Consider the following 27800-nt stretch of genomic DNA (forward strand, 5'->3'; position numbering starts at 1 on the left):
TTTTTGCAAATATATAACATTTGCTATAATATTTCTACATGACCACAAAAGGTTAGGTTTAGGTCATCCAAATCAAAGCTATGCGAATTAAAAAAAGGTCAAAATGTATCCAGAAAATGTAAGTAGCACCCTTGCGCCTCGTTTGTCTCGTCTTTTATATAAAATTTTTAAACTGAAGTCACTTCCTCACAGCTAACAACACCATAAAAAAGGATCTCTGCAAAACAGCCTGCCAAGTGATTCGATGAAAGCACACGTACAACCAGGCAATCATAAGTTCAGGGAGTATTAAGTGCCAGATTTGAGGAGCAAAAAGCGCGATAACAGGGACGCCGTTTAAGGTTATGGCCCAACTTCTAACGAGCACCCATAAAGTCGATATTTACTCGCTTCACCTCGGAGTGTTCAAGGTAAAAATGTACTGCACGGTTATCGTAAAATCTTATGATGGAACTCCCTTGGTTCTATGCTAGCCTGGTACTTCGCGAGAGATCGGCAATTGGTTTTTGATCAATTTAATTTTTTAGGATTCCGTAATGGTCCGTAAAAAAGTGTTGTTGTTTGCATTTCAAATGATTACAGGAACGTGCCATTAAATCATATTATTTCATAAAACTACTTGCAACCCGCCCTGGCTTAGAAAGGGTTGCATCTATAGATATAATATAATTTTGAACAGGAACAAAATCCATCCAGATAAGCGCACACAGACAATAGAAAATAGGGGAACTTTATAATATGTAATAAAAGTAGTCAAAAATCAAAAAAATGTATTATGTTTTTCTAGGAAACCTATATTTCAAATTTCAACGAAATCGTTAAAGCCTAAATATATGTAAAACGCGAGTGCTTTAGTGTATATATACAAAAATTTCTCGTTTTTAATGGAAAAAGATGAAATTTGGGCATTTTAGAAATGGAATACTTCGAGCGCTCAACTCGCTCTTGGCAGTATTTTCATTTTTATCCGTAACAGAGGTCAAAATGGCCGACCTTAACTTTATATAGGGTGTCGGGAAAGATGACGAAAATAAATTGGCTATTATGCTGGACTTCTTTGCAGCGTCTAAAAAGGGGTTGAAAAAGTTTTTATTTCTTGAACGGTTCCTTGAAGAGCTTATTTTCTTTTTATTTTCGCACGTTTAAGGATACAATTTTAAAAGTTCCAGTACCTTGAAATGTAACTTTTATAAGAACTGTCGTAATATGGGTTTGTCCGCCTATTGTTACATTTTTTTAACTAATTTTACTTTTAAAAAAGCCTAAGTAACAGATGTTTAGAAGAAAAAAAGTAGTGTATGTACCAGCCGCTTGTCTTCTAGATTGTAATAGTCAATCATGAAACATGCTTGGATGCTTCTTATAAGCAATAAGTATAAGCAAAATGTTACTACTTCAGATAAGTTCTATCACTAAGCAAAAGTAAAAGTTCTAGTTTTAAGTGTATTTATGACAAACTTTATCAAAATAGTTAAGTTTTTGAGTTATAAGTGGTAAATTTTCTTTTATCACTGCGCTTTGGAAGCAGTAAGTTATTATTAATCTTTGCGGGACTGTTAGTTCTGGCTGTTACCGTGTGTAAGAAATAATAATATAATTATAATGTAGAAAGAAAGAAAAATATTTTATTTGATATCACAAACTATACTAAGTAACAGGACATGTATGCGTTAACGTCATAAGTGGTACCTTATCCACCGTGTATCCTATTGTGAAAATAAACGTTTTTCTACTTTCATAGTAACTCCGTATTTTACTGGGCACTTTACTAAACAGACTATAAAAAGTTCACAGACAGAGGAGGGAGTGACCGATGTTTATTCGAACGTGTCTCTCAAACAGATTGCCAGTTTTCGTTCATGAGAATGTTTAGGAGATGGGAGGATAAACAACTTGTTTTCGCCTTGCCTTGAAATTTTACTGACGAAAATATTTGAAATGCGGGAAAATGTTTGGTCAATTCAATTATTAGATTAAAGTAAATTAGGTTAAATCTGGTAGGTAATATGTTTAAAAGAAAAGATAATTTTTATACTTATATAAATACTCTCTTGAAAGGAGCCCAGGGTGCGCTTATGATCCTGTATTATCGAAGAGATACCCGTTTAACTCTACTATTGCTGGGGAACCTAACCCATTTTGATTTTGCCGTTTGACCTCCGCAACTATTGCAGGGGAACCTTATCCATATTGATCATGATAACTTTTATCATGATTATGATAAGTTTTATCATCGTCCAATAAGGGTTAGTTTTTATCAAACTAATATAGGTTCTTAACTCTGAAAACGGTCATGGGTTTGAAATTTTTGACCGTGCTTATTTGCGTCGGAATAAGCCCGATTCAAGGGGCACATTAATTTAATTTAACTAATAAACTAACAAAACAATTGTTTGTCCACAGGTACAGCAAACACGCTAAGATCCGTCCAAATACACGTGCCAAAGGCAGTATTAACCGGTCAAGATGCGGAGCTGATGTGCACCTACGAGCTAGAAGGGGCGCAGCTCTACTCAATTCGGTGGTATAAAAACATGGTGGAATTCTACCGATACGTACCCAAAGAGTCCCCAGCTACCAAGGTCTTCCCCGTAGCAGAGATTAAAGTCGACGTGAGTATTAAAAAATCGATTTTACATTGTATGGATGCTTAGGGCGCGGTTTTGTTGAAGAGCGGAAGAGGTTACTTTTGAGGGAGTTATAGAAAAAATATTGTATTTTGACACTGTTACTACAACAATACTGTAATAGGCTGCCAAAATATATCCGCTTAAGCAAAATTTGTGTTGCTTAATTTTTTTTTATACTTTTTGTCATTGTTATAATTATTAACGCAAAATCTGTAACGTTAGTTATGGTGCAATTCACACTAAATGGGCTTACCGGATTTTAGTCGGTTTTCTCTAATTTATATATTGTGATTGTAACTCATATCAATATTCTTCATCCACGCGGGTGATAATAACTGTCTACTGAGCGTATTGTAATTAAATTGAATAATTTTGACAATAAGCTATGTGGCCCTTTTCATTACAAATAACCAACCGTATGAAAGTTCGCAGAATACCAGTTTTATTTTCCAAGGAACGCTTCGCTCAGTAACAAGAACTGACCTTTCCATTTTACCAGTAATGCGAAAGGAAATTGAAAACTTTAATATCTCGGACTCTCCGTACATTATTAAATGTAAGAAAGAGTGGATTACTGTTACAACACAATATACATCTCATATTTTATTGACGGATTGTGGAGTTTAAGTGAAATAATTAATATCAGATTTATAGAGAAAACAATTTGAATAAGTAAATAAACGTATGCAGACAAATACGTAAAATCTGTATCCCTTACGGGGTAGACAGAGCCAACAGTCTCGAAAAGACTGATATGCCACGTTCAACTATTTGGCTTAATGATAGAATTGAGATTCCCCAAGTTAATAAGCTTATCCTTTAGTCGCCTTTTATGGCATCCATGGGAAAGAGATGGGGTGGTTCAATTCTTTTTCTATTGGTTCCGTTAACCACACAAAAAATATATGTTATTGTTTAATAGTGTATTCAGACAAATGCTCTAGTAAAGTTTGCCTAAGTAGAGATTTTTTGTTTTTTTCTTGATTAATGCTATTTTACTTGGGATTTTTCTTTTATACGATTGGCTAGGAAGTTGAAACTTTTTAAATGTCAGTTTTTCACTTAAAATAATAAACTTCGCTGTAATATTGAACTCGGTCTTTCAGCATTTTTAAGACTTTAGGCCTCTGTCTACATCTGAGGTGTAAGGTATGATGACGTTATTTATGCATAAAAAAAGAATTATATTATAAGTATATGTGACAAAAGTCATAGGAAAAGGTTCAGTTAGTCAAAACTGATTCTCGGCTTTTCCACACCATTGCTAATGCATTCGTCCATTAGTGTTCAGAATTTACACGAAATGTCTATCCGTGTAATAAATGTATTTGAACCGATTCAACATATTGACCTTCTTTGATGAAAATGTGCTTATTTATGAATATGTACGAGTATAAGAAAGTGGAAAGAGGTAGTCTCTGCCTACCCCTCCGGGAAAGAGGCGTGATTTTATGTATGTATGTATGTACGAGTATGTCAGAATTTTCCTTCGAATTTCGTAGAAAAGAATCTATAAACACGAAACAGGGTTTTTACTTCGTCTTTGAGCTTAATACCATTATCCCACCACCAGCCATAACTCCACTAACCTTCCGGTCATCTTTGGCTGGGTTTGAAATGGCTGGAATCATGGGACTCATCCCACATGCGCTACTCTCCCGTTTGCTTTTTTCTATCAGCGCACCCTTTCTTTACATATACAAACGTATCATCACGTCTTCATCACCGCAGAGTAGACACAGCCAATAGCCTCACAAATATTATAGCTGCTGTAATGGTTTAAGATGGAATTGATACTCAAATAGACAGTTTGCTAGTCCATCGCCTAAAAGAAAATTTTGTTAGCCTATCGCTTAGTCGCCATTTACGACATCCATGAAAACCGAGGGAGTGGTCCTAATATAAAATGCCGGGAACCACACGCAAAGCACCGAATTAAAGAATTCAAGTTTTTCGCAAATTCCACGGGAGTCATAGTTTTTAACGAGATGAAAGGTACCCTATGTCCTCCTCCAGACTCTTAATTATATGTACCTGAATATTTATAGAAGATTAATTCAGTAGATTACCCGTGAAGAGGTTACAAACAAACAAACAAATGAACTTACTTTCGCATTTATAATATTAGTTGGAATATACGGGACAAATTACACAAATGCAACATACTCGTATATTATCACCCCATTTTTCTAAAGGTAGAGATCTTGCAACTTGCCACGGTCCCTCTAAAATTCTTTAGCTTCATCCACATTCATCAATCTTATCATGCAAGCTTGTGGATTTACTCTTGATCCGACCTTTTACCGGAAGCTTACAACCGTATCCATACTTAAACCTATACTTCCGTACTAATATTGTAAATGCGAAACTCTCTGTCTATTTGTCTGTTATGCTGTCACTGATGCAGTGGTAAACCGATTTTTGTTATACTGGCAACCCACCCCGGCTTCGCACGGGTAATATTTATATATATAAAACATCCTCTTGAAAAAAAAAACGCCCTTGTGTAGTTTTAAAGATCTTAGCATACATATAAACAGACATAGGGACAGACACGGGAAGCGACTTGCTTTATACTATGTAGTGACGAGATTAAGGTCAAACACCATCATCTAAACCTCCATATTTAAGCATATTTACTAGAGCATAAGTTTATCTGGCGGTCCATTACTGATAGACCGATTTTGATAAAATTTGGTGCGCATACAGCTAATTATTCGAGGTAAAACATAAACTATTTACTTGCCTTGATGGGGCGATCAATTGAAATGAGTGATGCGCATACACTACTTTGGGGTTTAAACCTAAACTTAACGCGGGCGAAGCAAAGCGGCAAGCAAAAGCTAGTTAATAAGCTCAAGTACCATGGATCACTCCATTCCCAACCATGACGTGGGCATTAATATCGTGACGTCAAAGATCCTCCGTCCGCATTACGTAGTCTAATGTATTCAGACATTAGACTGTATTGGACGTGCCGAAGACCTGCACGGTAGGGTCTTCATATAGAGAGTAACAAGAATATATATGTTTCCTTTTTACACTATTTTGCGAAATTATCAGATGGAGGAGGACAGATTCACTTTTGAAATTATTCCTGATATATAAAATTTACTATTGTCATGTCTGCCAATAGCTAATATTTAGATAGCACTTCAATAGATTTCTTACGAATTTTGTTAAGCTTACGACTCGTGCGTGCAAAAAATGACGCATAAATATTACCTCAAACTACGTCACCGAAGTCATAAAATATCGACTCGATTCGAGTACATTTGTTGCGAGTTATTTACGGAATCAGCGATAAAAATTTATGGGGGCATTCCATTGCTTCTTTTATATGAGCCTCGACAAGTTTGGGGTTCGTAAGTCATAAAACAAAGGATCTCCTCAATCTTGACTGAGCACTTCTGGATGGGGGTAAGATACTGTTGAATGGATATTTAAAGATTGTTTGAGATAAAGATACAAAATAAGCGCTACTAATATTTGTTAAAATGTCAATTGCGAAATAAACCTAATTCTTAAATTCACATCATCGTTTTGTCCCGGTTGCGCCCTTATAAGGTAAAACCCCTGGGTGGGCAATGACTACGACCATGTTACCACTCAGGGTAACATTCCCACTCCGGGATTATTGGTGGCTTGGGTAACGGGTGATTCGAAACTCTTTTGATCTCTGTGAACCCATTAATGTATTACTTAAAAGTTAAGTTATACATAATCTTGAAGGTACTCAAAGGCTGGTTGATTTAATGAACGAGTTGACAGATATGGACAAGACAGATGGAATCAAAAGTGACAGGCTCCTTGGGCGGAACTCAAGTTAAGACGAACTTTAATTACGATCTGTATAATTAAATATAATAATATATATAATTATGTATAATAGTATAAGTTTGGTTTCTTTCCCAGGTTGCAACATCAGACCAGAACAGAGTGGTCCTTCAAGAGGTGGACAGGACGCTGACTGGCGAATACCAGTGCGAAGTCTCCGCTGATGCCCCCCTCTTTCATACAGAGATCAAGTCTTCTGAAATGGTGGTTGTTGGTAAGTGCTTTGTAGTTTATAATAATACTGATAGAAATGTGTGCTCTATAGCTATTATTTATAGAATTTTTTTTATAGATACATGTTTACATACGTCTATTATTAGTAGATAATAAATTTTCTTATTATTCTCTTCCTCATCATATCATCCTACTGGCGTAATTCCCAGTTGCATTCTTAGCTGGGCTCCCCCAAAAGTATGCCTAGGATCACGATCCTAGAATTGTATAAAAGCGGCTGCGGAGATTAAATGAGTCGCTTCATTTTACGAAATGGAACTCCTTTCTGAACTACAACTGCTCCCTGGAGGAGACAAGTTCTGCATATTTCATTGGTTCTATCCTCAATCATCAATCCTTTTATGCCAGCTCATCGGTTTGAGGTTCTTTTGACCTGACCTTTCGCCAGGAGGTCCAAAATTTGATCATGCCCCCGTAGCATTGCACACGCGACGCCAATTTTATCACGCGAAAAACTATCGTTCTCCTGTTTCACGCACGTCATAATATAAAGCGAAACAGCAATATTTTTCGCGCGATAAAAGCGGCGTTGCGCGTGCCTTGCTACGGGAACTGGTACTTTCGCATAAGGCTTTTTCTTCCAACGATATTTGATTATGGTCAAAAAATTTTGTACAAATCCATATCTTTCATCTCGGTAAATTTACTCAACGTATTAAAAGTAAACAATAATTTTTGAGGTCTGAACACATAAATCTGTCTTCCAGCATATTTAAAAGGCAAAAAAGAAGTAAAGCTAATTTAAGGGCGGTACATTTACTTTACACAACTCATTAAACCCATATCTTTCGAGGAACAGTAATTATTTACGAGAACAGGGAAACAGAGTGTGCTCTTACATTTTTCACGACGAAACAGATTAAAAACTCGATTTATCGTTCAGCAGATAGGTAATTTTTTTTAAGTCTTCGTTTTGTTCTGTCAATGTTTCTCCGCGCGTGAATGCTAATATTTCTCTGAAAAGGTTATACGGGATCTTCCGGATATATCCTCACCTCTCTAGATGCCTTCTCTCTTCTGCCTGATCTCTTTTAACCTCAATCCTGGATTGGGTAAGTCAGGTTTTTACATGAAGCTACTTCCCTTTACTTTTGAATGGGCACGTAACCTATTTTAGATGCAAGATATTAATGTGCCTCATCATTTAATAGCCTTTTACGATATCCATGAGAAAAAGCCGACTGGTTCCCATTTTAATGTGCCCGGAACTGCACGGCTCATAAATGTTGGTCTATAAATAGTGTTTAAATAAAAAGTATGCCATGCAAGGTATCACGTGCTGTGTTTGATGTGCGTTGAACTGGACGTAACTATTGGCATGCGGTGTCCAGGTTCACTCTTCCGTTCTATCACCTTATAAAAACAAAATGTGGTTTATATTTCATTTTTCATTGGGTTAGTAGATGACTGTTTGTTAAAAGTTTGGAGTGTCCTTTTTCTTAGTTTTAATGATGTTAAAAACAAATAGCTTTATTAAGCTGTGAGTTGATACAAAAGTTGACGACTTTTCCTCTTGTGTCGCTTTTTTTCTCGTTTTATCGCATAATATGTAGTGGATTCCCAAAAATAATTATCGAATGAAAAGCAAAAGCCTGCGTGATTAAAATTTTACAAGCCATTAAAATATTGCAATGTTTTTGTGTCCCTCCGATCGAAATCTACCTGAAAACTTTGTATTTTCTAATTTTTAAGAATATTTATGCGGCAATAACAAAGAACCAAACAATCAAATGAATCTCAATCCCAAAAAAACATGTTGCAAATATTCCACGCTCGAACAAAGCGAACAATGGCAACGTTTCCAATAAAAATATTTATATCCTGTCGCTTTAGCGACATGTTCACAAAACGTATACGTACGTTTTGACAAAAACAGAATAGTTCTCTAGGAAATAAAGCCAGTGGTGAGATATTTCAAATCAAACCGGACATATTCAACAAATTGCCAGATGTGTACGGAATATGAAATATACCTAGATCCTAATAAAAGACTCCCGAAAATGGGGGAAAATTTTCGGGGAATATTGAAAAGTGGGCAGATGGCTGCATTTTCCACTTTTTGTGGGATAAATTGGATGAAATATTGTTTGGTCGGATTTTCAATTTATGGCCGGGGATAGGTGACAAATTGTGGTTACACTGACATTAAAATCCTGTTGGATTACAAGGTTTTGGTTTTGACTTTTTCTGCGAGACCTTTATTCCTTTTAAACATGCGCGAGCGTACTTTAATATGATTAGTAGTTTTAAGTAATCGTTAATGATGTGAACTATTAAGATTATACGGGACAAGTTACACAAATTGAACTAGCTTAAATTCGAGATTTAAGAGAAAATGGACTTGTGTTATGGAGAATTTTAATTAAACATCGCATCAAATATTCAACAAATTGAAATTATCATACCTTCAACAGAACCGCCACTAATAAGCCCCAACGTGACGTCAGATAAGATGACGTATACGGGGGGTGATCACATACACGTCAACTGCTCATCCCCACCATCTCTACCCGCTGCTAACATCACGTGGTTCGTCAATGAACAAATGGTGAGTATGAAAAGCCTGATTTGTTTTGTCAGCTATCTTTAGACAATAGAGAGAGGAAGATACAACCTATCAACTTCTTCGCCAGGCAGTTACTCTTCAATCCTTACGAGGAGATAGAGCTAAGAATCACAAGATTTAAAGGCCGCATTTAGCTGGATGGCTTAATGATGGAATTTTGGTTGACATAATTACAGTGTTGCTTAAAAAAAGAATACCATATTTGTAAGGCTTAATCTTGATGGATAATTTAATCTTTCAATCCATTCCTTCAGATATTGTTAATTGCAATCTGACACTATCTACCTATGTGTTGTTGTTTTTGAGTTGTTTCTCTATATAAAGACTTTTTCTTCTTACCACCAGGTGCCAGGGTTCACAGCCAGTCATACCTTGAACTTCAGCAACGGCTACGCTTCAAGCCTCGCGACGTTGGAGCTGGAGGCTGCTGTCATGTCTCCAGTGCCGACGCTCATGATACGGTGAGATGACTTTCAGAATTTAGACCTCCTGGCTTTTGCCTAGGTTACGGCTTTGTAGACTTGTTTTTAACTTCCTAGTTTTCGTCGTGGTGACGACTTCGTGGATATGCTCTCCTGGCTTTTGAACCTGGTTGCATTATCCCTGAGGCCCAGAAGCTGACCATGGTCAAACACGAGTCAAGTACGAGTAAGCTATTGAGTAAGTAAGTGTCTGACCCCCTAACTCATGGAAACTTACCAAGCTTGGATGCAAGTTACACATCCAGGTGCCTGACTGTAGAGTAAAATTATTTGTTACAGATGTGAAGCAGCAATATTTGACGTGTGGAAATCAACGAGCCACACGCTTGTGCTGCGCGAGCGCAGCGCCAACCCGGCGTCGGCTTTAGGTAGAAGTTTTACAGGTGAATAATGATCAATTTATATTCTTTTTCTAGCTTTTGCCGCGGATTCCACTTGCGTGATTGTCGATTATCTTATTAAGAGTTTTTTTTGTACCTAAGTTATGCTGATATAAAAAAAAAAACTAGTTACTTCAAAATGTTGATTTTACACTATAGACAATATATTGCTGCAAATATTTTTGCAAAAATATTAAACATACAGAAATACGCACAGCTCATTTACGATTTTAGATGAAAGGAAGTAAAGTTTTATTAGACAACGAAATTCTAATGCAAGTAAGAGTAAAGTTCGGCCTACAGAAAAGCTTAGGATGATGTTATATTGTGAGTTACAGTAGAGAGATAAGCTCTGTAGTGTAAGTGGCTCTATTCTTGGTGCGCAGCCAAGTGTACTTGCCAAACTTACAATCAAGCTTGTAAACTTGATTAATTTATCTGACATACTGAAACTTTTCAAACAAATATCGCTTTTGGTTTTATTTGGAACTAAATTTTGTTTTGTTCGACGGCGTTTGTGGCGCAGCAATAGTACGCTTGTCTGTGACATCGGAGGTCCCGGGTTCGAATCCTGACTAGGGCATGATGAGAAAAGAACTTTATTCTGGAATTTCCCATGGAAGCGAAGCCCCGTGCAAAGTTTTGTGTGTTGTTAAAATGCTGCTGCCATCTTTACTATCAAGTCACTTTAGTTTTTAAATATATTTTTGGTTTTTACTACTTGTACTTTTTTTCTAAAAATTACAATTAATCTCTAAATAAATGTTTTTTTTCTCAACAGGATCATCTGCCGAGACATGTTTGCCGACGATAATGGTGCTTCTTCTCCAAATATTCTTACAAATTGTTCTCAGTTACGCAGAGACTCTAAGATAGCTGTTTTAGTCATCAGTTAAGATATTATAAGTAGTTTGTTCCCAGGGTTTAAATTTCTTTGAAAGTTATAACGGTGTATAGTTAAGCTAAAGAAATATATAGGTAATAATCGTGTTTCAGTTATTAACAACAGATGCTACCTTTTGTTAATATTTATAATTTGTTATTTAATACAAAATAAGGTAATTAAAAAATAATAATTTAAATAAATAAAGCAAAAAAATATCTCAATAATACTATTGTTTTTCACAGTTTATGATTACGACCAAAGTTTAATAGTAAAAACACAACAACAACTAAACATTATTAAAAAAAAAAATAGTGCCCAATTGCGAAAAAAGTGCTTCCCTCGCATAAGCACGGTAAAATCTTCCATCGGCACATCTTGTTTTTACCAGGACATCATCACATCCTCCTGAAGTTAGTCTCGGTTGTATCCACACTTTTCGGTAGAGTATCCCGTCGTGCGCTTTTAAGACTCCTAGATTCGGTAAGTCAGCTTTTACACGAAGCGATTCCCACCTGGCCTCCGACACTGTTGCAGGGGAACGTAACTCAAATTGGTTCAGTTACCTGATGTGCAAATTTCCTCACGATATTTTTCCTCACCGTAAAAGCATCAGTTAGCACTCCAACTTAAGTACATAACTCAGATTTGAGTCATTAGTAAATGTAAATTTGTTTTCCCAGAAGTACCTATGTTCATTTAAATCTGTGTAGATTACTGTTATTTTAAAATGCTAGTATTATTTTGGACATGTTAAATAATCTGAGTATTAAACATGATAAATGTTCATGACATACATTTTGAATCATAACACCCTCATAAAGTAAATGGTTGTTAATCAGACTTTGTTTATTTGTTTAATTGTTTACACATTACTAATAAATTATTTACGAATATTTGTTGATACACTCAAATCTTATTAATATTATTAGATAAATATTGTTATTATAGACTGATTATATTTGATGGTAAGAAATGTTGTAACTATAAGAAATAAGTTAGTTATAAGCATTTGTTTGTAAATATTACAATTAAATAATTATATGATAATAATGAAATAATTTGTCATTATTATTCAAAAGGCTAAGATGTATATTATTATATAATATATTTTAGTCCAACGTTAATAAAAATGTTCTGTTAAATTTATCTTAATCCTACATTGTGGCCATTATTGCATTTTATAATTCTTAATGTTTTTAATTTTTAATTCAAAATATTATAAAAGCATTAAATTTCACACTAAATATATTTAATAATTCTGCATACTGGTGTTAAGAACTATATAATTATTCTATGAATTAATTTAAAATAAGGAAGAGGCTGTGTTTATAGTTAAAAGTATAATTTATTTGTTTTGTTGTTTATTAAAATAATATGATGGTGCATATATAAAAAAATGTAATCTAAATATTGATGTTGACTCATAGACAAGTTTTGAAGATCATAGCACCTTCTCAATAACGGACAGATGTCTATGGGCTTCAATATATCATAGAGCAAGTTAAGATAGACCTGAGGCATCCAAAGACAATCTTCAATGCTCTATGGATTGTATATAAAGTAGTCCAATAAACTTTCGAACTCACAGAGGATTAAAAATGTTCGGTAGCTATTGAAAACGGATAACTCATTTTCGAAAAAAAAAAACAAAATAGACTATAAATAATTACTTACAAAGTATAAATAAAGGTTAAAAAAATAAGACCCATAAACTGAAAAAAAGCAATAATAATGAAGAGATGACACTGATGAAAAAAAAAGTTTTAGTAATGTAGGATCGAAAATATGAAAGTTCGTGTCACTCCGGTCTGATCTCCAAATCGGATGCACTCTTCATATTATTTTACTTTTGTCAGATTTGATCCACTCTGAAATATTTTCTATTCTGTGCTTCAGGTGGGACGAGGGATCAGAATGGGATACAATATAATTAAAATAAAACTGATCCATTAGGGTATGAGATTTTGGGGATCAGACCGGAATAACTCGAAGGATTATGTCTTTATCAATACAATAAAATCTCATCGGTAAAGGCAAGGTCTGCCTTAAGACAGCATGTTACTGATATTTTACATGCTGTGAAAAGATTATTGACATTTAACCATATTTTAACTTTTGTTTCTTGTAGATAATGTCTTTGTTCTTTAGTTACCTCATACGACAGGCAGATATGAAGTGGACCAGACGGCATTCATATATGGTTTTCTGTATTTTTAAACTTTAAATGAGTTATCCGTTCATCAATATATATATATAATGTACCATGTTTTCATCATACACATTTAATATAAATTCGCCTAATTGTGCATTAAATCGAAAGTGATTCTAGTTAATTGTAACAAAAGGTGTAACAATAAAGGGGTAAAAATTGTAATTTATTTTTTAATTATCTCTTTCAAATTTCCTTATAAAATGAATTACTACTTTTTGTGAGATTTACTTTTTGAAAAATGTTTATTTAATAGACTAGACTGCACAAATAAAATTGGTATTATCAGATACGAAGTGTAAGTTCATCAAAATCGCTTCAGCAATTATCCGTTTAACGTAACGTATTAACTACTAAAAATGTCAATCTTTTTTTAATCGTAACGCTTTTTAGTATAACAGTAGAAGGTTTTTACATAAATAGTAACAGTGCAGATGACCTTCGTGAGAAACGCCCTAATGAAGAAAAAAAGAACTTAACATCTGGGTAATTATGATTGATTTTAATTTATCACACACAAATTACCCCAAATTTATAATACCAGGGGTAATCTTAGGTAGCAAATTAAGACCTTTTATTTTTACAGAAATTGAGAATAAATCAAAAACGACTTGACCGATTTTGTGGCCCGATAGAACGTACCAAAAAAATTATTATCAGATACCAACCAACATACCTTTCACATTTCATCAAAATCAGACTGTCTGTTCAAAAGATAACGCGTCTAAAACAAACATAGATTTACAAAATATTTTATTTTTATTGAACGCGGTCAAAGTGTGGTAGAAAATAACGAGGCTGCAACACCTAACTAACGCAATAACTCCAATCTTTACCATCCCACAAAAGCTATTAACAAAGTTTGTATGTTCATCCGTCCGCGAAATTGTACTAGGTATATAAAATTTAGCAGGCAGAGCTCCCGGCAAACTTCCAATACAATTATAAGTGCTTGTATTGTAAAGGTACCTGTTATGGAACCTCTTTTGTTTTGAGTAGAGTGCGCATTGTCAGGGTAGTAGGTAAGCAGTTTTCAGGAAAAGTAATTCAATTAAGGTTAACAAGGTAATTCATTGTGTTTTATTTTTATTTTGTTGGAAGGAAGAGGTAAATAAATTATACTTTCGAAATTTCAACCTACTGAGGATCATATACTCGTATCACTACTTTGTGTACATGATAATTAAAATAATAATTAATACCTGTATCATAATATATATGTAGGTATATAATCCAGCAAAAGCATAAAACAGTTCACTTTACGTTTCTTACTCTAGATTTCGAATCATATAAATAGAGCATCTTTATGGTCCAAATTATGGCATCACATTTTGTAAACTATGCATGTTTAAAATAAATTGTCAGAAAAAAATTAATCTACAGAAGCTTTAGTCAATGCGCACTCTATGGTCAGACAAACAAAACTTCGACGTTAATGTCGTAGTTTAGATGGCTCGTGACTCAGTTTACAATTACGTCTAACTCCGTGTTGTCCGTAACTTGGATACGTTAACGAATGTTATGCATTCTCAACTTTACTTCCTCTTCATCTCAATTTATGACAATCTACTGAGTAATCTTTAACTTTATGAAATAGAGTTAAAATAAAAACAAAATTGGATAAGAAAAATACATAAGTAATAATAAAATATGCACCAAAATGGCCCCCGCTTCTCATGTGTAGTGGCTAGGCTATAAAAACGATATATTATTTTATACCTATATCAAAGCTGTGCTTAATTTCATTCGTTAACACTACTATCACGGTACAATTGATATTTTAAGTTCTATGATAGAACTTGTGTGTGATACCTATTGATAGAATAAGAATTAGAACTAATAAGTATCTTCATAAAACACAAAATAAATGAAGACATAGCATCGTGAGTAAGCAAGCAAGTTTAATTCGATAAGGCGAAGTTCAGCTATTGTCAAAGACAACTAAAAGGTCCTTGTACTAGATAAGTTAAATTTTATATATACTGTCAACTTTATAATAAAGGAACAATCGTCTATATATATTTTTGGATGGATAAACTTGAATGGATGAAATGTTTATTTGAATAATATTTTTAAAGCAGATGCATATTATTGAAGAGAGAATAAAAAAAAATTTGATGTTCTTATTTGTTAGCACTTTAGTCGTTTCTTATAATGTTTGCAGAAAGTAATACAGCGGTCATATATTCTATTCTAAAGGAGCACTAATCAAATATATACACCACCATGTATTTTCTCAACGCTATTTATTACTCATAATAACTTCATAAACTTTTAAACTCAACCTAACAGCTTGTGTTATGATTGTTGCACTAGCTACAAGTGCTTATTTTTTCGCATACGTACAAATATACGTATAATCACGTCTTTTCCATGTCAAGGTAGACCACAGTGTTCGATGGAGCGTATAGCTTAAAAAATGAAAAGTCGTCAATAAACTGAAAGCCACGTTAAGCTATATGGCTGAATGGTGAGAGAGATGGAATGGTTCTATTCTAAAGTACCGCTAACCACATGTCACGCCTCATTCCATCGCCTCTTATGACAAATACTAGCTGTCATTCTATCCAGCATTACGACTACCTAAAGGTCGTTGTCGCCAACAAATAAAGCGGCATCGGATGCATACCTAACAACGAGGGATCATCTCAGCAGTTTGAATTAAATTTGCATTCTGGACTGCTCAGTTAGTTAGACATCACTCATCAATGCTGCTAACAAGTTATGTAAGCTGTTCACGTGGTATTAGCTTTTGTCCGTGGATTCGGTTGCGTTGGCATTGAATTTTAAATGGAACATTTTTAATATTAACTTTGGTTTTATGCAGAGATCGTGGCAAGTGGAAAGAGATAGTCTCTGCCTACCCCTCCGGGAAAGAGGCGTGATTTTATGTATGTATGTATTTTGTTATAGTTCTATGATCACATTTATATTGACGTGTTGTTTGCCTCAGTGGCTTCAATTCTAAACAGGAACCGAGAATTAGATCAGTATTTAAGAGTTAGTCAGGAATTAACATTGAGAGTCGCTGACTTCTCGCTTCCATGTCCTATAAGATGAAAGATAAATATATGAGCTGAACCATGGTTATTATATTAAGTTGAACCCGGAACGATGATTCGGGCTCGACCCCACAAAGGGAAGATCTTTCGCCAAGCTGGGTGTTGTGCCTGGGAACCGCGGCTCCGGCCCTCTTCAGTCGGATGTTGTAGGTATTTATGCTCCAATCCGTGAAATCTTTGTAATCGCGATTTAGAATCTTCGCTGTTATTTTCTTCGCCGTGATTGATAGTTGGTGTGTGACATTAGTAATGTCACAACAAAGTGTAAATGATTAATGAATTGGATAAAAAAAAAATTCGTAAAAGGCGACTAAGGAATATGCTTCCCTTAGTCGCCTTAAACGACATCTATAGGAAAGTGATGGAGCGGCCTCTTCTTTTTTGTATTGGTGCCGGGAACCACACGGCACACAAATAATTCAATAATACTTTAAATATAAATAATTTTTCTTCAGTATTTTAATTTTTACACCATATCTCCTATACCTTTTACCGATTGTATTCAAACTAATCACTTTGTACCACCTCTCTTTTCTCATCTTCTCATCTTCAGCGTCTACAGCCAATGGAATCTGCAGCTATCTTCCAATCCTGGATTTCACTTTCTTTGTTGCACCATATAAAGTCACAGGAATGAGAACCTTCATTCACGGCAACGGTATGAAAGCACGATAAAAATAGCAGTTCGTATCCCGGTCACTGGGTTCCCGTGTGCGATTGCGTTTTTATTGTACTGATTTATCGTTGTTTGTTCGTTTCGTTTGGAAATATATTTTTGATAATGATTTGTTGGGAGACATTGTAAAGATATGACTTACAATAAAAACTTAGTCGTCACTATGGCGTAACTTAGACGGCCTCTGTGGCGCAGCGGTAATACGCTTGTCTGTGACAGCGGAGGTCCCGGGTTTGAATCCCTGTCAGGGCATGATGAGAAACGAACTTTCTCTGATTGGTTTGGGTCTTGGATGTTTATCTATCTAAGTATTTATTATAAAATATAGTATCGTTGAGTTAGTATCTCGTAACACAAGTCTCGAACTTACTTCGAGGCTAACTAAATCTGTGTAATTTGTCCCGTAAAAAAAAACACACTTTGTACCCGCGTCTGTCGTCAGGTTATTTTATTGAGCTATTTATCTACCATTAACGTGACATACATACATACATATAATCACGTCTATATTGTTGGCTCTGTATACCATTGCGGGGTAGATAGAGCCAACAATCTTGAAAATACTGATAGGCCACGTTCAGCTGTTTGGCGTACTAATAGAATTGAGATTCATATAAAGTGAGACGTTGCTAGCCCGTCGCCTAAAAGAAGAATCCAAAGTTTATAAGCCTATACCTTAGTCGCCTTTTACGACTACCATAGAAAACAGATGGAGTGGTCCTATTCTTTTTTTATTACTGTGCCACTTCCCTAAAAACATGACTTACCCAAATCAGGATCATGGTCTGATAAGGTGCATCCCGGGTTCATCTCCGGAAACGTTCACTATTGACCTGACATTTCGCCAGGTCGTACATACATACATACATATAATCACGTCTATATCCCTTGCGGGGTAGACAGAGCCTACAGTCTTTTAAAGACTGATAGGCCACGTTCAGCTATTTGGCTTTAAGATAGGATTCAAATAGTGACAGGTTGCTAGCCCATCGCCTAAAAGAAGAATCCCAAGTTTATAAGCCTACCCCTCAGTCGCCTTTTACGACATCCATGGGAAAGAGATGGAGTGGTCCTATTCTTTTTGTACTGGTGCCGGGAACCACAAGGCACCACTCGCCAGATCGTACCTGATAAATATGAAAATTATATCAATTTCCGAAGTAGTTATGTTAATGGATAGGAGAAGTAAGGAAAGAGTGACAGAACAGAGTCCATTATTAACTAGAAGAACGAGAAGAAAATATATTAAAACCCACTATAAAATCATGAACCCATTCTGCAAGTCCACACACATTCAATTAATCAATGCAATGAAAAATACGAAATGAAACAGGACTTGAACACCTATTCACATAGCACGGAAATTGGCTACTCAATGGCGTAAATATACCATACTCATTCACGTCTTTATACCTTCCAGGGTAGACAGATGCAATAGTCACTATACTCGAGGGAAGCAGTTTGGTTTTTTTTAAAGTACATACATAAAGTCACGTCTATATCCCTTACAGGTTGGGTAGACAGAGCCAACAATCTTGAAAAGACTGATAGTTCTGATTCGCTTAATAGTTATTCTGCATGACCTTCATAAGTTATTTACAAAAATAATTCTTTCTCAGAAGATTTTCCTTCCAACATTTTAAACAGGAACAAAATTTGTGTACCTACAAACAACAATTTTTAATGTCCCTAAAGATTGACGTTCATAATGTTAACCATACCGATGCTGTTTTATAGTGTACGTCAAATTACTAAGTTGAAATTGACATTGCAATTGTAAAAAAACCTAGCTATTAATAAAAGGCGATTAATAAGAGCAGGTTAAATATTTGTACTAAATATACATGTATACAAGTCAAGTTAAATAAACGTTTTAAAAAAGAGACAGTTCTATTTAATCAATCCCGTGGGAACTTCGGGAATAAAAGGAGCCTATATTTATTCTGGGTCTCCAGCTACCTACATACCAAATTTCATCGTAATCGGTTCAGTTGTTTTTGCGTGAAAGAGTAACAAACATCCATACTGACATCCGGACATACAAACTTTCGCATTTATAATATTAGTAGGATTAAAACCCGTGCGATGTGAAAAGAGGCTTTGAACCTGGTTAGCTAGTAAACAATCGATGAGTTATTATCGCTCGGGGCCACTCGGCACCTATTCACAATTGACCAAACGCAAAAAGAAAACATCCCAGCAATGTATTATGAACGTGAATTATTAACTGGGGTCGGTTTCTATCTATTATTTACTATATAAAAGAGTCACAGAAATTTACAAGGGGAAAAAATAATCATTATTAGGTTAAGTCCATTAGCCAAGGTTGCGGCGGTCAGTCGGGAGTCGCTCCGTGTAAAACCTGACTCACCCAATACAGATCCATGGTCAAACGCATACTCTGGGCTGGTGAGGATACAACCGGGACTAAATCCTGGAGGAAGACTGTTTTTTCTTGACGTTTCGACAGGATATGGTCAAAAAGCGCACCTCGGTTTCTTCCCCAGAGAGGTAGGGATGTAACTGGGATTAAGGACAGGAAAAAGAAGATTAGTATTACAGAAATTCATGTGATATAAATCTATGTTCTAACGACTAAGGAAAATTTAATAATAATTGCATTCTCGTTTGATTAAACTTTAACTCACGATGTCACTCATAATTAGTTGAAGTGAAATCAGACGAGGTAAGTAATACATCTCGCCTCGCCTCTTCTTCTGAGCGGTAGGCAGAGATTACTACTTTCCAATTGCCACGATCCCTGAATACTTCTATCTTGTTATCCACATTCTTACTCTCTTCATGTAAAATCGTCGATTTCGGGTACCCTTGACTTGAAATTTCGCCAGTACGTCCCAGATTTGATCAAGGTACGTTCGTCTAGGCCTTCCCACATCACAGTTTCCAGTCATACCTACTCTCCTTGTATATTTGCTTAGTAAAAGAATCCTTAGTTTAAAACCCTTATTTTTATTTACTTATACAAACTACGCGGTAAGAGATGAAGCTAGCACACACTATGTTTTTCTTCGTTTTTGAAAAAAGAACAAACCAAGTCCCTTTATTATTATAAGTGTCAAAGTAACTCTGTCTGTCTCTTTGTTACGCTTTCACGCCTAAATTATTGAGCCGGTTTTTATGAAATATGGTTACAGAGATAGAGTATACTCTTAAGAAGAACAAACGCTAGTTTCTGTTGCGAAAAAGGGGGAGGTGGTATTAAAAAGAGGGAATGAAAAATTGTTAGTGAACTTTTACGGCGGAAGAAGTCGCGAGCAACAGCTAGTTTCTTATTTATGGGAATGAAAGTATGAATTGGATTTGCAACTAAGTATAGATATTTTGTTATTTGTATGTTTTATGCCATTCATGGGATTGGGAAGCTTTCCAAACGAATCGAGTTGATTGAATTGTTTAACATTGTCTGCCTGTTTCAATATTTTAAGGTATTACTTACATCCGTATATTCATATTTTACAGCCAAAGTTAAGGAAAATGTTGACTCGGAAGAAGAAAAACCTTTTGGTTGAGGAATCTATGACAAGAGTTTCACTCGAGTAGAGAAACTCTTGTCTTAGATTCTGCAAAAATTAGAAAAGGTCAACGCGACATTATTATAAATGTATGCAAACGGGAATTAACCCGAACATATCTTTTTTTCCGGACATTATGTACATAAGTTTAAATACTAACCGATGCTCTTACGGCGAGGGAAAACATCGTGAGGAAACCTGTACATTCAGGCAACTGGTAACCATGGATCCAATACGGGTTAGGTTTACCTGCAAAGGTTGCAGAGGTCAGATGGGAGTCGCTTCGTGTAAAAACCTGACTCACACAATGCATTTAAACTAATAAATTGATAACAGGAAGCACTACCTAGTACCTGACGATCAATAACATTCAACTAGTTGTTTGGAACAAAATAAACAAGAAACTTTGTCGTTCAGCTAGGTTCCGCCCCCATTCATCTTTGTTGGGTTTTGTCCGACTTCCTCTCGGAAAAAAAAAACAGGAAAAACATTTGTTTGTACAGGCTAATCTTCTTAACTATTGGACGGATTTTCATGAAGCTTTTTTGCTGTATAGTTATTTTACATTTAAGGTAGGTACAATTTGTTCTTGAAAATGAATCGGTTAATGTTCCTGAATAGCTGAACAATAACAATAGAAATGGTGTCTTGGCAAAAGGTTTTTTTTTCTTGCATTTGAGTTTGAGTTTTATCTCGTGAAAAAAAAAATTAAGTGAGAATTTTTTTTTGTTAGCGTATGTGATTTATGTACTCGTATATTCTGTTCTCAAATTTAATAAGCTTACAAAATAGACTTAATTGCTAACAAGAAAAAAGCACCTTTCAAAAAGCTAATAATCTAAATAAATTTAAGAGTTGACATTGATTTGCAGATTCACAACTTGCTCTAAGCAAAGTGGGTGCGGGCCCTAAATGGAAATAAAGCGATATTCAATTATAGTGCTGAACAGTTTTGATCAGAATTAATAACTTAATAATAATGGTATGCTATTAGAGTCTTAATGTAAATGACGCCAATTAGACTTTTCACGTTATATTTAAGAGACTCATTAAATTGTAACTCATGTTTTTTATTGCTCATTATCGAGAGGGTCTCAAATTGCTTTAATTTTATTTTGCTGTTTTAGTAGTAGTAGCTATACAGCCAGTCACATTAGGATAAAGTTATACATTGATTGACGTCCTAGCGAAAGTTAGGGCTTGCTTGAAGATGATGATGAATGTGGATGAAGCTGAAGAAGTATGAAGAGATGATGACAAGTAGAAATATGGTACCTTTTTTCCTAATTCATCTTATACAACATCCATGGAAAAAACTATACATGCAAGAGTAATAGCTATCATTCTATCCAGCCAAAAAATGTTTGGGGAAACAAAAATATTTATTAAACTGCCTCTAAGACCGACAAATAATGTTTACTATGTGCTTTTATCATTCAAATAATAACTTCTTTTTACTAAAAATCAGCAGTTTCTCTACAATTCACATCCAATTTAGATCACATCTTAGTTCCCCGCATTCCTCCATACTCTCAGTTCAGTGGGTAGACAAATGAACGTATTTCATTTGCAGTGAACGATAGTCTTATCACTGAAGAAAATTGCACTTTGAATAATGAAATACTGTACTAGTCATGAAAATACTATTATTTTTAACCAACTGCCAAGAAGGGATGTGTTTTTATACATACATCACTATCCCCTGTCACGTCTATATCCCCTGCGAGGTAGACAGAGTTAACGGTCAAACTGAAAGGCCCCATCCAGCTGTGTAGCTTAATGATGGAATTGAGTTTCAAATAGTGACAGGTGGCTAGCCTATTGCCTAAAAGTGGAATCCTAAGTATATAAGCCTATCCCTTAGTCGCCTATTATGACATCCACGGGAAAAATATGGAGTGATCCTATTTTAAAGTGACGGAAACCACATGGTACGTAACATTTTTAATCGGGAAAAAGATATACTTTTTAAACATCATTAAGTTGAAATAATGTTTTTATACGTACAATTGACGCAATACTAGAAACATTTTCTGTATTGAACGCTGAAAAAAACAATTTAGTAGAACAATAAAGGATTTTATGTATAAAGTTTTCATTGAAACAAATCACTTGGCATAGCGATCAGAAGATCAGGGAACCAATAAGATGTGGTACTATTTGCTACCTATAAAATACGTTTTTTTTATTCATGCATTCATATATCGGACTCTCGAATCAAATTATGTAATTTTAATATTTTAATACAGGTACCTGACGGATTAACTGTTATTGATGAGTTTTCTATTAAACAATCACCATAAATTTAATCTCCGTTAAATTATTTGAACGGAGAAATATAAAATAATATTTGTGTCCAAATAAGTCAATGAAGTTTTAGTTCCGACAGGGACAGCAAAACGTAAAAACACATCTGTTCATATCTTTCATCTTGATCGCAAACTATTTGGCTGTTGACTTAATTTTTCTTGTCCACTTCAATTACGCGACTGATAAAATATTGCAGTTGTTTCAAACGGTATTGTTTTAATTTGTTTCGAGAATGTAATTTAAATTTTATGGATTAAACCGATATTGCGTTCCGTAACTACTATGTATAAGAACTAGGTATATGTATTCCATAGTGTATTTTTGTATGTCTTATGCTTGAGGCTTCGTCACCTGGTTACGATTTTTACGGAAAAGCAGTGCAGATGTTAAATAATTTTGTTATAAAAATATGTTAAGACTCGGCTTTACCTAATGCAAAGCAGTTTGAATGCGGTCCCGCATCTATACAAGAAACTTTAAAAAAACGTCACATCAAATTGAAACGCGGGCCCGCACTAGAACTGCTCTAGCGCCGCGTCGCAGTGTGACGACTTTGAAGAGTTTCTTGTATTACAACTTGGTGCTCTGTATCTTGCTTTCATTGTGTTTAGACCATTATTATTAAAAAATGTAAATAAAACTAGAATTGTAACTTTTGTTTGTTTACCCCTTCTTTTTTTCAACTTACTGCTATCCGAATCCGTAAGTTTTATATAAATATAAATAAAAAAAACTACAGCTCTCTGTATCTTTTTGCACAGCGCAAATAATTACTAACTAACCTAGGATTTCAAATGGAATACTTTAGTAGCGTTTTCCTTTAAAGTTGAAAATTGTATAGTGTGAGTACTGACCGCCATATAGTCCATGTGGTCAGTCATAACTTATGCTGGGTTAGAATACAAAGGTTTTCATTCAGGATAGATAAAATAAGGTCCATGCTAGTAGTAAGATCAAAGATAACATAGGTGCCTTCTAGGTTCTAAAAGAGAGATTTCTAGGTTCGTTTCCCAACTATATATTTGTAGTGTTATCTTGACGAGGAGAACAATTTAATGAAGCAAAAGAAGTATGCAGAGATCTTGGCAAGGGGAACGATGCATTCTATACCTACCCCTCCGGGAAAAACGCGTGATTTTATGCATGTATGTTTGTATAATAAAAATACAGGGATATGTTCGGTGATCTAGCTACTTATTTTTAATTGGTCTTGTAAATTGTAATAACAAAGAAAAATCATATTCTTAAAAATAAAACTAACACGAGATGCCTTTCAGCAATATGATATCAAAACAATGAGAGACTTCGACATTGTTAAAACGTAACTAGAAACTAGCATTTGTTTTATATATTGCTGCTGCCAATGCATTTATTTCGTAGAAAATTGTGTTTTAAATTAAAGCATTTGTTCACAGTCTGTCGACTGAAAAACTTTGAAAAATCACTGATAAAAGTCATTGACTCCCTGATTTATCGATTTTCGAAATTATCAGGCTTTGGGAATGCTCTTCGGTCCTAATATAGACATCTATAGTATTGGTAGTCATTACTTTACTGTTCGATAATGCATTTAGATCTTACCATGAAGCAAAATAGGTATCTAAGGTTCCCCTAAAATATTACGGAAATCGGATGTGCGCCAAAGTGCGAATCAAAATGCGTCCTTGGGCGGATTAACGCTAGAAAAAAATGCTTTTAGTATTTAATAAGTGCCCATTGTATAAACACCATGTTAACTATTAAGTTTTAATAAATACTTGACTTATCTTAATTCGATTAAAAAATTAAAAATAATCATACCTAATTTTAATGCCTAACAGTATCATAACCTTTAAGGCAATGCAATGTTTAACAATGGTTATGGTCTGGTTACACTATTAACAGCGTCAAGAAGATCAGACAGTAGTTGTTATGGGAAATCATCTGATTTTCTCACATAGATAGTGGTCGTAAGCAGTTCTTATGGTCATTTTCAAGGTTGCAACTAGGACAAAAGCGAGGAGTATGATAGATGAATAATTTTCTTCATAAATAACTTAACCAGACATAAGATAAAAGATCTATTTAAAAGATTCGCAGCCATCAAAATACAGAACTTTTAATGCCCCATTAAAACTGAGACTTAATTAGCGAACTCATTTTCATTTGTGCTAGTTTTGCCTTCGCGACTTTATGTGAAGTAATTGTAAAAGAAATGGTTATGATCGATTAATCGTAATTCTGGAGAAACTATATATTTTTTATAATAATTATTTATTTAATAACTTTATAAATACGTGGCCTACGGTCTTATTATTAACAAAAAAACATGAACTTTAAAAAAAAATTAGAATTGAAGTCAGAATACCGAGGTTACGACAAACTCACAAACAGCAAACGTTTCGCTCCAAACTTTTCAACTTCCACTCTGGTGAAATGCAAGATTTCTGATGACGTCAAAACCGTTTCATTTGATTGAATTTGTTATTGAAAGTAGGGATATGTTACATTGAGTTACATTTTGTAATATACATTCAGAAGATTTGTTATCTAAATTTGAAAAAGCTAGAACCATTTCAACTATCAAGGCGGATATTAAACCGTTTCATAATCGGTGTAGTCGGTTACCTGCACAATGGATAGTCAAGACTAAATATTACCACTTGTTATCCCTATGTACTTCTTCTATTTCATCCATTTATTTATATTTTCATGTAATTTCGTCGGTTAAGAGTATTTTATCCTACCATAGCATTTCCGATTAAAAGTGCCATCTGAATAATAACTATAAATCGACAAACTCATACGTCTATAAAAATTGCACAAAAGAGTTTTACGTCCTCTTGTAAAATTATACAGAAAACTTTCCTTAACTCACTGATCGAGCAATAAACTTGCACATCGATGTTTCAAATCTCATATAATTCTGATGTTATTATCTTTTCAAAATATGGATTGGATATATACTCGTAAAGCAGACGGGGGTTTAACGACTTCTACGCTTCGAGCATCGAATAAAGGAGACTTCAATATGTACTAGAATTATGCCATTATGTCTGTATAAAATGCACGTTAGTTCAGATTAGGCGAGTCATGTGTGGAAGTAGCGAGTGTTTTGTGTCTATTTTTGATGTTTGGAGGTCAATATTTGTGTGAAGCCTTGCGTGTAATAAGCGTAAATTTGTAAACTAATGTAGCGTTAGCACCGGAGTGGCTAAGCGAGTGGAGGCTATTAAAAACCTGATGACGAAGTTGTAGGAAGTATAATTATGAAAGTTATTTAATTCCTACAACTAACTTTTTTTACGGATGACTGTACGGTAAATTTGAGTAAAACATGTTAATTCCGTAATGTTTTCTTTTAACGTACCAGAATAATGATATTTTTTGTGTTGATGTATATGATTAAGTGTTTACATTGTAATTTAACTTTGATTACAAAACAAAAAAAAATCCTTGATAGATGTCCGTCCATAACTATAAATCAGATTGTTGGGTAAAGCCTTTTTCACTCCTATTTCATATATTTACATACTTGTATATTGCCATGATTCCATTCTTTTCTACTTTAAATCCCTGGTTATTTGACAAGTGAAATAAACAATGTCCGATTATAAACCTTCATGGTTAATAAATTTACTGGTATAATTAATTGCATATGCATTGATAGCATTGATAGAAATCGCACAATATGATTTTCACTTGCTAACTCGCAAGCAATTTTGGTCGTTGTTCCTCAAACATACGGTTTATTTTCAATTAGTAATATCAACGCAATGTTTCATTATAATATGGATGCTTTACTTTATGATGTATTTGATGTCTCTAGTTTAAACGATGGTTGTATAGAATAGGCATAAAATATTCATAACAAATTTGATGATAACTGAATTTAACTAGTGGGCTTCTCGTTAGTTCAATTTTCGATTTCGCATACAAACAAATGTTAACAATTTAACCGTCTTTCCTTTTTCTGACGAGAGAAATTACACAAATTGAGTTAGACTCGAAGTATGTTCGAAACATTTGTAATGAGATACTAACTCAACGATACTATATTTTACAATAAATACTTACATAAGTAAACATCCCAGACCAATGAGAGAAAGTTTATCATCATACCCTGACAGGTATTCATACCGGGACCTCCGGTGACATAGACAACCGTATAATCGCTGCGCCACAGATGCCTTCAAAAAAAGATTAATAAACACAAATATTTTAATAAGAGTGCAGATCACACTTAAAAGGATTTTTGATCATCTGATCAAGATTCCTTTTAGTCACTGCGCCATACTTAAAGCAAATTAATGCTTTTATTGTTGCGTTTTGAAAAAGTGTTTAATTCAACAGTTCAGTCGCGTTTCTGCATTCGTCCTACCCAACTCTGACAATGGTTTTGTTTTGTCAAACTTAGCATTGCGTTGTAGACCTAGGTAGCGCAGCGGCAGTGCGCTTGTCTGTGACACTGAAGGTCCCGGGTTCAAATCCCGGCCAGGGCATGATGACAAACGACAAACTTACTTCGAGGTTAACTCAATCTGTGTAATTTGTACCGTATATATTTATTTATTTATATTTATATTTATTGCGGTATCGCTTTAGGTTTACATAAATACGTCAGTAGGTACTTATATGCGATAATAGTGGTAAATGTTTAGCAACCGTAATAGTTTGTCTGATCCAGCGCTCTAAGTATGACCGCGTAAAAAAAGGGAGTAAAAAATTTATCATCGTCTAGGTTACAAAGGTTCAGCAGTTCCATTAACTGTCAGTTGATAGTAGGAGTCAACCCATTCATGAAACGATCAAATATTAAACCAAATCTAATAACTGCCCGGCGAAACACCAAAATACAAGCACAACCTAATTAAACAAGCCACATGGCGATAATGCGTACAATAATCCTTTGAAAATGAATTAGCTTTATCGCAATACAAACTTAATAGCAGTTTGTTAACGAACTAGAGATTGCATGTGGTTCGAAATTAATTCGATGTTAGTGTTGGGGCGTTT

The 27800-nt window shown here is 34.7% G+C and overlaps 1 protein-coding gene across 4 annotated transcripts in view; it reads left to right on the plus strand.

Annotated features, from left to right (window-relative positions):
- The window catches only part of LOC106135268 (uncharacterized), an 83445-nt gene extending 71466 nt beyond the window's left edge, over positions 1-11979 (plus strand). For all 4 annotated transcript variants that reach the window (XM_013335516.2, XM_013335517.2, XM_060951836.1 and 1 more), the window contains exons 3-8: positions 2404-2612; positions 6546-6681; positions 9116-9249; positions 9613-9728; positions 10029-10132; positions 10911-11979. In XM_013335516.2, the coding sequence (XP_013190970.1) occupies positions 2404-2612; positions 6546-6681; positions 9116-9249; positions 9613-9728; positions 10029-10132; positions 10911-11005 (794 nt within the window). In that variant the 3' untranslated portion in view covers positions 11006-11979. The remainder of the gene's footprint in view (positions 1-2403; positions 2613-6545; positions 6682-9115; positions 9250-9612; positions 9729-10028; positions 10133-10910) is intronic.
- Positions 11980-27800: the final 15821 nt, after the last annotated feature.

Source organism: Amyelois transitella, chromosome 26 (genome assembly GCF_032362555.1).
Source record: "Amyelois transitella isolate CPQ chromosome 26, ilAmyTran1.1, whole genome shotgun sequence".
NCBI classification, from domain to species: Eukaryota; Metazoa; Arthropoda; class Insecta; order Lepidoptera; family Pyralidae; genus Amyelois; species Amyelois transitella.